Source organism: Oncorhynchus gorbuscha, linkage group LG26 (assembly GCF_021184085.1).
Source record: "Oncorhynchus gorbuscha isolate QuinsamMale2020 ecotype Even-year linkage group LG26, OgorEven_v1.0, whole genome shotgun sequence".
Classification (NCBI taxonomy): Eukaryota; Metazoa; Chordata; class Actinopteri; order Salmoniformes; family Salmonidae; genus Oncorhynchus; species Oncorhynchus gorbuscha.
The window spans coordinates 41,721,233-41,735,539 of NC_060198.1; the positions used below are offsets into that span (position 1 = coordinate 41,721,233).

Genomic DNA, 14,307 nt, shown 5'->3' on the forward strand with positions numbered 1-14,307 from the left:
CCTGAGAAAACCCAGTAAAACCCAGCAGCAGGAACAGAAACAGAGCGACTTGATAATGATCTCTGTACAGCAGTAGTCCTACCTACCAATCTGTGGTCTATGTTCAGAAAGGGATGAAAGACTATAGGGTGGCTCTGCAGCTGTCTTTGGGTTGACTGCATGTGCCAACACATTCTGGGAGTGTGTTTCTGTGTATGTGAATCACTTTCTCTCAGGCATGCCTTGTTCTAGGCCTACGCCTGTGTCGTCTTCGATCAGGCAATACGATGCCTTCATCAATCACCTTGACCTTATTCTGAACTGCTTCCAACAGGCAAAGGCTCTGCTTACCAGAGTCTGTAGAGACAACAATGTGTGGTAAGAGTTCTGATGTCTCACAGGCTATTCAACATGGTCAGTGGATGAGATAAACGAGACAGTACACCAAGTCAGTACACCAAGTCAGAGTTTCTGTAGCATTCAGGTTAGCAGGGGTGTATTTTTTATGGGCCTAATCATAGAATTCCATATAGAATTGCTATTAATTCAATAGGATCTCTGTAGACCTAGTCGTAAAAATGTGTCATTTAACTTTTAAAATGTATTACCTTTCATTTTGGCATACAAACAACCAATCACGATGCCTTCATCTGATTGTCAAGCAATCACTTCAAAGGAATCCTTTACTAGGCTAACCTCGCACATTCATCCACTCTCAACATACAGTGCATTCAGAAAGTATTCAGACCCCTGGACTTTTTCCACATTATGTTATGTTACAGCCTTATTCTGTAACATTAAATTGTTCAGTTTTTTACCTCATCAATCCACACACAATACCCCATAATAACAAAGCAAAAGCACGTTTTTAGAAATGTTTGTACATTTATAAATAAATAAATAACTGAAATATCAAATTTACGTAAGTATTCAAACACTCAGTACTTTGTTGAAGCACCTTTGGCAGCAATTACAGCCTCGAGTCTTCTTGGGTATGACACTACAAGCATGGAACACCTGTATTTGGGGAGTTTCTTCCATTCTTCTCTGCAGATCCTCTCAAACTCTATCAGGTTGGATGGGGAGGATCGCTGCACAGCTATTTTCAGGTCTCTCCAAAGATGTTCGTTCGGGTTCATGTCCGGGCTCTGGCTGGGCCACTCAAGGACATTAAGAGACTTGCCCGGAAGCCACTCCTGCGGTGTCTTGGTTGTGTGCTTAGAGTCGTTGTCCTGTTGGAAGGTGAACCTTCACCCCAGCCTGAGGTCCTGAGTGCTCTGGACCAGGTTTTTTTTCTGTACTTTGCTCCATTCATCTTTCCCTCGATCCTGACTAGTCTCCCAGTCACTGCCGCTGAAAAACATCCCCACAGCATGATGCTGCCACCACCATGCTTCACCGTAGGGATGGTGCCAGGTTTCCTCCAGACGTAATGCTTGGCACTCAGATATTCAGGTTTTATCACACCAGAGAATCTTGTTTCTCATGGTCTGAGAGTCTTTAGGTGTCTTTTGGCAAACTCCAAGCGGGCTGTCATGTGCTTTTTACTGAGGAGTGGCTTCCGTCTGGTCACTCTACCATAAAGTCCTGATTGGTGGAGTGCTGCAGAGATGGTTGTCCATCTGGAAGGTTCTTCCATCTCCACAGAGGAACTTTGTAGCTCTGTCAGAGTAGCCATCAGGTTCTTGGTCACCTTCCTGACCAAGGCCCTTTTCCTCCGATTGCTCAGTTTGGCATTTAACCCATTTTAGAATAAGGCTGTAATGTATAAAAATGTGGGAAAGGAGAAAGGGTCTGAAGACTTTCTGAATGCTCTGTACATGCATGTCCCGCCTCCAAACAGTGGTGTGTGGAAAGATACTGTAACGAGTGAGTGTTTTAATAAACACATGACACAATAAACACGTAACACAAACAACTCACCGACATGAAAACAGGGTCAATAACACCTGAGGAAAGAACCAAGAGGAGTGACAGATATAGGGAAGTTAATTAAGGAGGTGATGGAGTCCAGCTGAGTGTCATGAGGCGCAGGTGCGCGAGACGATGGTGACAGGTGTGCGGGATAATCATACGTGCATACAAGCATACGAGCATACGTGACAGAGACATCTGTTGCACACAACACCAAACATTTGAATGAGGTTAGACTTATGAAGGTCAGTGTTTGTATATACTTTATACAGTAAGCATAATTAATGACATTACATTTACATCATCCACATTGAATGTAATCTCCTCAATCCCATCTCTGAACGCTTTTCCCCTGATCTCCACATACATCCATTTTATTCATCTTTTCCCCTGATCTCCACATACAACCATTTTATTCATCTTTTCCCCCGATCTCCACATACATCCATTTTATTCATCTTTTCCCCTGATCTCCACATACAACCATTTTATTCATCTTTTCCCCTGATCTCCACATACAACCATTTTATTCATCTTTTCCCCCGATCTCCACATACATCCATTTTATTCATCTTTTCCCCCGATCTCCACATACATCCATTTTATTCATCTTTTCCCCTGATCTCCACATACAACCATTTTATTCATCTTTTCCCCTGATCTCCACATACATCCATTTTATTCATCTTTTCCCCTGATCTCCACATACATCCATTTTATTCATCTTTTCCCCTGATCTCCACATACATCCATTTTATTCATCTTTTCCCCTGATCTCCACATACAACCATTTTATTCATCTTTTCCCCCGATCTCCACATACATCCATTTTATTCATCTTTTCCCCCGATCTCCACATACATCCATTTTATTCATCTTTTCCCCCGATCTCCACATACATCCATTTTATTCATCTTTTCCCCCGATCTCCACATACATCCATTTTATTCATCTTTTCCCCTGATCTCCACATACATCCATTTTATTCATCTTTTCCCCCCCGATCTCCACATACATCCATTTTATTCATCTTTTCCCCGATCTCCACATACATCCATTTTATTCATCTTTTCCCCCGATCTCCACATACATCCATTTTATTCATCTTTTCCCCCGATCTCCACATACATCCATTTTATTCATCTTTTCCCACGATCTCCACATACATCCATTTTATTCATGGTTGTTCTTTGTTCTCTCTTTAACGATGTTCCTTTCTTTGCAATTTCAGCTGACTCATGCTCTTGATTAATGTTCAGGTAGGAAAAAAATACGTTTCAGCATTTGATTAGCGCCTCTATTTGAACGGTCCTGGCTAATCAAATTAAACTATGTAGTGTGTCTAGCTCCCATCTGGTTTGCTGGTTTGGGATCAACCGCACATTCTGATGATTCAGCAATTCATCACACTGTGTGTGTGTGTGTGTGTGTGTGTGTGTGTGTGTGTGTGTGTGTGTGTGTGTGTGTGTGTGTGTGTGTGTGTGTGTGTGTGTGTGTGTGTGTGTGTGTGTGTGTGTGTGTGTGTGTGTGTGTGTGTGTGTGTGTGTGTGTGTGTGTGTGTGTGTGTGTGTGTGTGTGTGTGTGAACCATATCTCCATGTTATTGAACACTTACCTGATGATAATATAATAGAGAACTAGGCTCCAACAGTCCAATGAGCCCTCACATATGGTCCTGTTTTTAACTGTGGTTTGGCTAAGGTCACATGCTCCATACTTTGTGGTTTTAACATTTTATTTTCATTAGCTTGAGGCCTTTTTCAGAAATACTTTGGGGATAATTCTAAAGAGGTACCTTTTGGGTATTTTCATACAGAAAGCCAAAACTGTCAATGAGACACAAACCCACAGAGATTATTCCTGTAACTTTTGATAAAAGATCAGTTATACATGAGGGTCGGGAGAGTTTGTACTGGGTGCTGTCCAATATTGTTGTAATCAAGGAATACCCGGGAGAGATAGCAGACTACCAGTGTTAAACATTGGCAATTTTAGATGTTTTAAGCGAAGAAGCATATTTCAGTGTATTGTGTCCACTATATTTCTTTCCCAAGCAACAATGAATTCACAGTAGGGAATGAGAATCCATCAGCTGACTTGCTACATTATCAACATTCAGTATCGAGGACAAATGACTTGACAAAGGTGCAATTACATTTGTTTTTATTCTATCAGATAATTCATTTGTTTGCTTTTTCAATTTGATAGTGTTTTTATATATTGTAACAACTCTAAGAAATTCACATTTACACAATGCATTTTACACTAGTAGGTAAGTACATGTAACATTCAGCTTTTGGGGGGGGGGTCTGAAATTTCTGTGTGGATTTATTATATCTTGGATATTACCACAGAGAATCACAGTGAATCCTCCTCATACATGGCATGTCTGTCCACAACCTCTGGACAAACTGAACATGTAAAAACATACTGGTCATGCTCATCACATATTGCCACTTTTGCACTGTAGGTAGAGTATATTGTGGTCGGTAAAGTAGGACCACAGCAGATGGCATGTACGTAGATGATGCCATATGGATTTCAACAACATTAGTAGTACGTTTGAACCTATGGCCTATACTTCCTGAAACCTTCATTAACACTCAAATGAAACAAAACACAGATCATACAACAAGTGAGAATAAAAACAGAAGAAGAAGAACAACAGAAAGTGTTCTGAACAGAACTCAAAGACACCTGACTCTGTACACAGGCACTTGTATAACACAGGCACTTGTATAACACAGGCACTTGTATAACACAGGCACTTGTATAACACAGGCACTTGTATAACACAGGCACTTGTATAGCACAGTCTGTGAGTCTTTGCCTATTACATCTAATAAGTGCTAAAACAAGAAACCGTTTACAAAGAAATACTGATTTCAAAAAAGAGAATAATATTCATAACAAAAACAATAGAAGAACATTGAATGTTTTGCATATTTATGTCTGTAACGTTATTCAGCTTTACATTCTTATATTATCGCCCTTCACTCTACCAGTGTCCCCTGCTGTGGAGGAACAGTACAGATTGAGTCATACTGTAGATTCTATATTGACACCTCTATTCACGTGTGAGACAGCACAGTGTTAGATTGGGCCCGTGGGGCCACCAGCCACAGTGAAAGGTTCAGTTGTTCACTAGTCGTTGATGACAATCCCTCCTGTCAGTCAGTGGTATTATGCCAATCTGTTGGTCCACTGGGTCCTACTGCACTTCCATTGTGGAGCAATATGAATCACACTGCTGTCAATAATATTGTGTGAAACACTGTGTGGGTGAAGCCACTGGATATGTCACAAGGAGGCCCCCGGGGGGAATATAGTGTGGGTGTGTTGGTCTGTTTTCTATTCAAAAGCCTCAAAACTCACTACTATGAGAGCATCTTCCCTGCTGTATCTTTGCTACGCCAGATTATCTCTCTCTCTGTCTCTGTCTCTGTCTCTCTCTCTATCTCTCTCTCTCTCTCTCTCTCTCTCTCTCTCTCTCTCTCTCTCTCTCTCTCTCTCTCTCTCTCTCTCTCTCTCTCTCTCTCTCTCTCTCTCTCTCTCTCTATCTCTCTCTCTCTCTCTCTCTCTCTCTCTCTCTCTCTCTCTCTCTCTCTCTCTCTCTCTCTCTCTCTCTCTCTCTCTCTCTCTCTCTCTCTCTCTCTCTCTCTCTCTCTCTCTCTCTCTCTCTCTCTCTCTCTCTCTCTATCTCTCTCTCACACACACACACTCAAAAGTATCTCTGCTAATATCTCTACTTTGCTGTCTACCTACATCTAAATTCAAGCACTATCTACCTACATCTAAATTCAAGCACTATCTACCTACATCTAAATTCAAGCACTATCTACCTACATCTAAATTCAAGCACTATCTACCTACATCTAAATTCAAGCACTATTTACCTACATCTAAATTCAAGCACTATCTACCTACATCTAAATTCAAGCACCAAACCGCACCAAAGGGACCCTGAGTAATCGCATGTCCCTGGGAATCAAACCTGGACTTCAAAGCAGTACAGTTACAGTAAGCGTAGCTACATTGCTAACATCTAATACCTACTGCGTGTTCAGTATGCTGCGTATGCTTCAGTATGCTTCAGATCACTATTGTGATACAGTAAAATGTCACTGCTCTCTCAGACACATGAGAGGTGAGTAATGGTACTGTCACATTGTTGCCACTTTAAAAGCGTTCTGTATGTCTCTGTGCTGTACAGAACAGAGGGATTCAGATGAGAGCCAGCTGACTGAGTGAAGCTAAATGAACCTGAACCCCTGAGGTAATTATACCTGCCTGTCAGGAATGTCTCCCTAATGGCCCCTGTGTTTACACCCATACCCCTACCATACCATACCGCAGCAGACACATTAGCGCCACCGCACACTCTTTAGCACACACACATATCTGCACGTGAGTGTGTGTGTGCAAGTGCTTGTGTTTATTTCAGTGAGACGGAAGTCTCTGACGAGTGAGCAAGTACAATATAATTGATCATTAAGGGGAGTCTTGAGTATAACCTACTATATAGTGTTTGTATATAAACTGTGTACTATTTCTAGACAACTCTCGTCAGGCTACCATGGAACAGCCTCGAATACTGATACTGCAGAGCCTCTTTCTGATGATGTCACAGTTCCATTTTTGGCAGTTGGACATCACATTATGCGTCAGGTCAATGAGTCAGGAATGTTAAATAGTCCAAAAATGCTCCTCACATTGCATATCACAGCTCCTGGGGTAATGGAGCTGCACTGCTGAGGAGGCCTTGTAACTCAAACCACTAAGAGAGGCGGATGCGCCACAAACAGACACGAGAGAAACATCTAGAATCTGTTACATTCAAAGCATGACTCATTCCAACAGAATCCCGGAGTCCATGTTGGATGGAGAAAAGGACTCAAGTGTGTCAGAAAACAGAGGAGGGATGGTGTATCATGTTGCGGTGACGGAATGATGGAATGATCCACAGCCAATGAGAATAGGAGAGCAGTAATCAGAGGCAACAGTCTAACAACAACACAACACAACACCAGTGTCCGTCCCTGTACACCTTAGGAATGTCTGTGTCTGTGGTAAAGAAAAAGGATAGGAGATTTTGGAATGGGTGACTAATGCTGCATTTAGACGAGGGACACAGAAACCGTCATACAAGAAGAAAGCAAGTCAGCACGACGGTATGTGTTGCTATGGTGATTTTGGTAAACAAACAGTGCAAATCAACATCTGGTAGAAAACAACGCTACGACAGACAACAAAAGTTTAAATATTTTAACTCTGGTGGCATGTCCCGTCTACCGTGACCTCAACGGCATTTACCGCCGTGCTCTCATTGAAAACAATGACATGCGGACGCCGTCTACCTCGTACCATCTAAACGCAGCATAACCGTTCCCCCACTGAGTTGTGTTGAATAGATAACAGTGGGATACTATCAGACAGGTTCACATGGAGGATTACAACAAGCTGCTACTGCTGAGGTCTGAGAAGACAGTCTGGGGGTGTGACGGAGAGACTACTGCAGGACTTGCCCTGAGAACACACTCGGATAGGATAGGTACAGATGGAGGGATGGAAAGAGGGACAAATAGTTACACGCTGAGAGAGAGAGAGTACAGACAAGGGTCTATCTACCTCTGAGGCACAAACATTTGATGATGTGAGTGAGTAGGGGGGAATCGGGGGGTGGATGAATAATCATTTTAGCAAATGGTCAAAGGAAGTTGGCAGTGAACTTATGGGGACACAGGATGAAACTCCTTCATGGGATAACATGCTAACACACTTTTCATAATGATTGGTCAACACCAGCTGACAGAAAAGACGGAGACCAGGATATCTAACACAGTGATGCTTCTTGGATTATGGGTGGTAGTGATATTGCAACTTTAGTGACTTGAGGCAGACAGTTGGTTGGTGTTAGGGTTTGGGTTTGGGTTGGTGTTTGGCGTTGGTGTTAGGGTTGGTACTGGCGGAGAGGTTTAGTGTTCAAAGACACACTGGCAGAGTTGGGTTCTGTGTAGAGATACTGGGTCAGCCTCTGATGCTCCAGTCTGTCCAATAAGGGTCCATACTGGGACAAGAGTCCAGTCAGAAACCAGTGGCCACCCTTGGTGAAAAGGGGCGATAATGTCGTCAACTTCCTTGTTGTATCCAAGAAGCCCACTCAGTCCGTTCCCACATCAAGGTTTCCATGGCAACCCCACTTCCCCCTCTCCTCCATCCTGTCAGCGGCTTCTCCTCTTCCTCAGACCTGGGGGGGAGGTGAGTCAGGTCCCCCATCCACCCTCACCACTGAGAGAGAGAGAGAAACATGTTAAAAACATATATGATCAGTGGTGAAACATGCAGATGTTCTCTGGTCGTATGAAGTAACACAATATCAGTGGTCAGCGGTCTATAATGTTGTGTCCACTCTGACACACTTTGCCCTGTAGGGGGCCTTGTGAGGTCACAAACTCATCAACCCCTCCAACTGTTTCACTGAACTCATTACTACAGGGAGTGAGGAAGAGGGACAAATGTCCCCTTTTCCCATAAGCCCTCAACCTGTTGTCAATTGAGGGGTGCCATGGAAACGCTTCCGGAATAAGAGGCGTTTTTTAGAGGAGCTCTGAGCTCACTGGTTGTTTTCTTGTCTTGATCAATGCACCCCTGTGCCAGCCAGAAGAGAGCTCTAATTCTAAAGGTTCACAAGAAGGGCTTTTTTGTATCAACCACGCTATGACATCATCAGGCCTGTTTAAGTGTATGTGGTGCACACAGAGGCGGAGCTTCTGCTACAGTCGATCTTCTCTCATTCTACACACATTCCATTTTTTTCTGAAATCCTCTCTTTTTCCTCTGGCTCTCCTTTAGCTCTCGTTATTCATGTTGATTCTCTCCAGAGTACGTCATGCAGTCTGTGACTTGTTCTCCTTCCTGTTCAGACAGCCATCCTGCAGGCATGACAGACACTGCAGACAGACACTGAGCAGTCTTGCTGAATCATTCTGTCTTTTCATGATAGCAGCAAAATACTTGTGTTCCTCTTCAGGAACTCCACTTTGAATGGTTCATGCAGCCCTCCCTAGACTGCAAATGTTAACCTACTGAGTCAGTTGGTGGCTTCCTTGATAGATATTGTTGACACAGAAAATGTAATGGTTGCTTTAAATGGGAACCACTGTTTCACCCATTCCATTTCTAAGCTATTGACCAGTCTTTATCAGATTAAATTCTACTGGGCATGTTCAGAATAGTCGATCTAACAGTCGATCTTCCATTAGCATGTTCAGCCGTTGCTGATTTGATTTCAGCCCACTCCGAAGCTTTAAAGATAGCTGATTAAGACGGAGATTGAGATCGGTAGTGAATAGGCAATCAACTGCTCTCCTCTTAATGGCAAGAATGGAATACAGGAGACATGCTGATTACTTTCTGTTGCCCCAGGGTCATTTGACCAGCCCTGACCAGCCCTAACCACCACATACACTAACTGTCAATCAGCCGGCAATTACATGTACGTCATTGCCTCTGGCACTTTGAGGCGTTTCACATTCCTCCTCACATTCGATGACCCTCTCTGTGATGGGATTTTGCTTAAACAAGGACTGTGATTTGTGGTTGTCTTACCTACCTCAATTGAATGCACTGACTGTAAGTCTGTCTGGATAAGAGCATCTGCTAAATTACCAAAGTGTACATGCAAAATGTAAATATGACCTGGCCCTAGCTTGTCTGTCTGATTGTCACACTGTACCCCTCCCACCACTGACATCCCTCTTTCTTTTAGAACTGACTCAATACAGACTCAAGTTATTCTATTTTACTCAATACAGAGGTCCCCACTACAATATGTTACATTTATTCATGATTAATACTAATAATGGATTAGCATTTATATAGCTCTTCATTTAGTCTCAAAGTGCTTTGGACAACGCAATACGTCAGTATCTGTCCTGCTCTAAAGCTCTTGCTGTCTACCTCATCCACATCCCAGGGCTGCCTCCTCAACAGAAAGGGCTGCACAAACTACTCTCCTACCCCACTAGCTACTCTCCTACTCTACTAGCTACTCTTCTACTACACTAGCTACTCTTCTTCCCCACTAGCTACTCTCCTACCCCACCAACTACTATCCTACCCATCTAGCTACTCCTCTACCCCACTAGTTACTCTCCTACTACACTAGCTACTCTCCTACCCTACTAGCTACTCTACCAATGCACTAGCTACTCTCCTAACCATCTAGCTACTCTTATACCCTACTAGCTACTCTCCCACGCCACTAGCTACTCTCATACTCTACTAGATACTCTCCTACCCCACTAGCTACTCTTCTACCCCACTAGCTACACTCCTACCCCACTAGCTACTCTCTTATCCCACTAGCTAGCTACTCTCCTACCCCACTAGCTAGCTACTCGCCTACCCTACTAGCTACTCTCCCAATGTACTAGCTACTCTCCTAACCATATAGCTACTCTTCTACCCTACTAGCTACTCTTCTACCCCACTAGCTACTCTCCTACCCCTATAGCTACTCTTCTACCCTACTAGCTACTCTCCTACCCCACTAGCTACTCTCCTACCCCTATAGCTACTCTTCTACCCTACTAGCTACTCTCCTAACCATATAGCTACTCTTCTACCCTACTAGCTACTCTCCTACCCCACTAGCTACTCTCCTACCCCTATAGCTACTCTTCTACCCTACTAGCTACTCTCCTACACCACTAGCTACTCTCCTACCCCACTAGCTACTCTTCTACCTTACTAGCTACTTTCCTACTATACTAGCTACTCTCCTACTACACTAGCGTTGTACTACACTAGCTTTAGCCCACTGCCCCTCTAACCTGGGATGAGCAGACTTTGATTGACAGTTTCTGTGACTACCGTTCAGGTAGAGAATGGGATCAGATTAAGGACAGAGGCACGATGATGAGTGAGAGGTTTGAGTCCCATTTAAGTTTTAAACATCCCTCTGCCCCTTGAGGAATACTCCAGCATAAAGGGGAAGGGGCCTCAGAGGGAAAAGACAGATTGCTATTTAAAAGATCACCAGATTGCACTGGAGAGTAGAGAAGACGTATTATAGATGTCTGTAAGTCTTTTGGGAGTTCTTACCCCAAGGCTGGGACGCGGGGAGTCCTTTTGAGCTTGTCAATCAAAGCACAGGGTATCTTTTATAGATTTTCATATTTCACTTGAAATCTTAATTGACTTGTTTGACTGGGTATGACACCGTCTACAAAGAGTGCTGTGGGATTTTCAGTCATACTGTATGTGTAAAATGTGGTTCATTTGAAAAGGGAAATCCATATGATTTTATGGATTTATTGTACATATTCTCACCCCCTTGGGTGTTTTATATTTTAACAAGTCCCCATTTACTAGTGGAGTAGCCGCCCAGCCCACAGCATGCTGTGTGCAGTACTGTATTTTAATGGCTTCTGCGCCAGAAGACAGAGCTGACGCTAATCAGCAAGACATTAAACACTGTTACTGGATCAGATTTAAACAGGCAGGGGGATCGGGCCTGGCCTCCATCACACAACACCTGCTAATGAGCCAATCGCACAAAGAGACAAGGGTTAAAGGGGCGGGCATCTACTCAATGACCCAATCACATGCTAATCCCCAGGAAAAGATGCCCCCTTTTCTCCATTATACTGAGGCTTTGCATTTCTGAGTGGTGGGGAAATGAATAGAATTCCCACAACACAAAATAAAACAATAGCAGCATTTCCCAGGCTTCCCAGACATCACATGGGTATGGGTATGCATTTAGGTTCTGGGTAAGATCCAAAACAGCAGAGGTCCAGGGTCAGATCAGGGGATGGTGCATAAGTTAACTCAAGATTCACGAACATAACTTTATAATTGTCTTCTGAACTACCTCATTACTACTTCATAACTTCTTCAGTTATGCATTCATGATTGCATAGAGAGAGATGCTGAGTCACTGGATGTGTGGGGCCCCTTAGGCTCTGGCTCAGCACTTAGGAGGTTGGAAAAACAAACTCTTCACTCTGTAGTTGGTCTCCTCTCTTCCTTTTGACGACAAAGCTCTCTCTTTTACTCCTCTGAGTGGATAGAAACTGTGCCACGCCACTGAGACTCCAGAGAGAGAGAGGGAGAGATAAAGAAAAGGGGAGATAGAAAGGGAGGGAGAAAGAGTAGATATGTAGAGAGACACAGAAAGAGAGAGATAAGTTGAAAGAGCTAAAGAGATGGAGAGAGGAGTATGTAGAACATGGTTCTCCTCAGTATAAGAGGACTGACTGTGTCTCTGCCATGGATTTTTAAATGAAAGGAAGGTAGGTTGCTCCAGGCTCTATAGAGAGACCACTTCACATTCCTGAAGCTCTTGCTTTTGTTTTCACTTTCTTGTTTCGTTTAAAAAGTTGCTCTCCTCCTTCACGACCATTCATCATGTATTTCCCACAAGGCAGTGGTGCTGTCTCCCACCGAATACTGGACCACCCTGTCCTCTCTCTCTCTCTCTCTGTCTCTGTCTCTCTCTCTCTCTCTCTCTCTCTCTCTCTCTCTCTCTCTCTCTCTCTCTGTCTCTGTCTCTCTCTCTCTCTCTCTCTCTCTCTCTCTCTCTCTCTCTCTCTCTCTCTCTCTCTCTCTCTGTCTCTGTCTCTCTCTCTCTCTCTCTCTCTCTCTCTCTCTCTCTCTCTCTCTCTCTCTCTCTCTCTCTCTCTCTCTCTCTCTGTCTCTCTCTCTCTCTCTCTCTCTCTCTCTCTCTCTCTCTCTCTCTCTCTCTCTCTCTCTCTCTCTCTCTCTCTGTCTCTCTCTCTGTCTCTCTCTCTCTCACCCAAATATCGAATGCTGGGTCACATGTAGCATAGGTAAAGGGGTATACATTGGTATACACAGATATACACAGATATCAGATGTAAATTGTGTAGACCACTCATCCTTCCCACCTTCATAACCTCCCATGTTAAGACTTCTTTGGTGACATTTCCAAAGTCGTGTCTCAGTATGTACACACAACGGGATAATATCTATATCTACAATAATACAATATGTATCCTAAAATCACTGTGTTACCACTTTCATCTCTATATGCCTAGTCCAGCTAGCATAGAATCTCCATACAGACCCAACAGGTGAACACACACTCATACAGACTTCCATTACAGCATCTAGCTGAGTGTACAGTGTGTGTTGTAGAGCTCACCTATCTGTTCCTGTCTGTGTGTCTGTGTCTGGACCTGGGCTGCATGCTGCTGCTCCTGCAGACTCTGGCTGTCCACTGAGATGCCGCTGTCGCTGTGCAGCTTCTCCCCCTCCGGCGTCACCGTTTGACTGGCTGCTGTGGCTTGGTGGTTGTTAGCCGGCTGTTTGTTCTGCTTGCAGCTGTTCCACCTGGGAAGGTGTGAACGGAGAAGAAGTGAGTCAAGCCCACAACACTGTGTTCCCAGAAGTGGTTTAATTGATGTGATACAAGTAATGGACGTTTTGTGATTGGGATGGTCATCAGGAAACGTGGAAGGGAAGAGGAGTGATCAGTCATCAAACATCTCTGAAAGTCTTCCAGTAAACAGAAAGGACCAGCAGGGAAACAAGCCTTCTGACTTCATAGTGGTTTTATCCTCAGTAATTTTTACTGTAATGTTGTCTCTGGCTGGAACAGCCTCCTAGTCGTAATGATCCAATCTAATCAATCAGTCAATCAAGGCCTTTTAACAGACCGTGTTGGACCTCTTTATACAGTGGAAGGAGACAGATATTAAAGTAGCCCCGTAACTGTTTGTGTTGACGAAGTCGACACTCGGATTTCAACTGGACTGCACTTTACAATTGATACTGGATTTGATGATGAGCTTGTTAACTTGGTACATGGTGTGTTTGAATCGGCGTGTGTGTGTGTGTATGTGACGTGTGCAAATGCTTGTGTGTGTATGTGTGACCTTTGTGTGTGTGACCTTTGAAATGCATTATTGTGTGTGTGTGTGTGTGTGTGTGTGTGTGTGTGTGTGTGTGTGTGTGTGTGTGTGTGTGTGTGTGTGTGTGTGTGTGTGTGTGTGTGTGTGTGTGTGTGTGTGTGTGTGTGTGTGTGTGTGTGTGTGTGTGTGTGTGTGTGTGTGTGTGTGTGTGTAATCATGTGGTGTAACTGGGTCAATATCTTGCCATTCCACAACAGGCCTGAATATTACACCATACAATCGGGCTCCCTGCCTTTCTTTAGCCATGGGCTACATCACTCAAACACCATCCTGTCTGTCATTCCCCTTCCCTGACAAGTCAACCTCTCTGTCCTAGTTCACTCTCTCTCCCTCCTCCAGCCTGAGCCCACTGTCTGCATACATGTATCATCCTCCCTGCTTTGTCTCTGGTCCTATCTGTGTGATAGCTGCTTCTATCTGTGTGATAGCTGCTTCTATCTGCGTTGCTTCTATCTGTGTTGCTTATATCTGTGTGA

At 43.8% G+C, this 14,307-nt stretch overlaps 1 protein-coding gene across 4 annotated transcripts in view; it reads right to left on the reverse strand.

Moving 5' to 3' along the window:
• Nucleotides 1-5,505: 5,505 nt before the first annotated feature.
• Nucleotides 5,506-14,307, reverse strand: part of LOC124015743 (tumor necrosis factor receptor superfamily member 16-like) — a 47,841-nt gene continuing 39,039 nt past the window's right edge. The window contains exons 5-7 of one of the 4 annotated variants that reach the window (XR_006835215.1): nucleotides 13,063-13,250; nucleotides 5,816-8,180; nucleotides 5,506-5,653 (exon numbers count right to left, since the gene is read on the reverse strand). Coding sequence is in view for 1 of the 4 variants with exons in the window: in XM_046331193.1 (XP_046187149.1) it covers nucleotides 8,134-8,180; nucleotides 13,063-13,250 (235 nt within the window). In the remaining 3 variants the exon portion in view is untranslated. Of the gene's footprint in view, nucleotides 8,181-13,062; nucleotides 13,251-14,307 lie in introns of all 4 variants that reach the window. The other 3 variants (XR_006835214.1, XR_006835213.1, XM_046331193.1) reach the window with 3 other exon arrangements.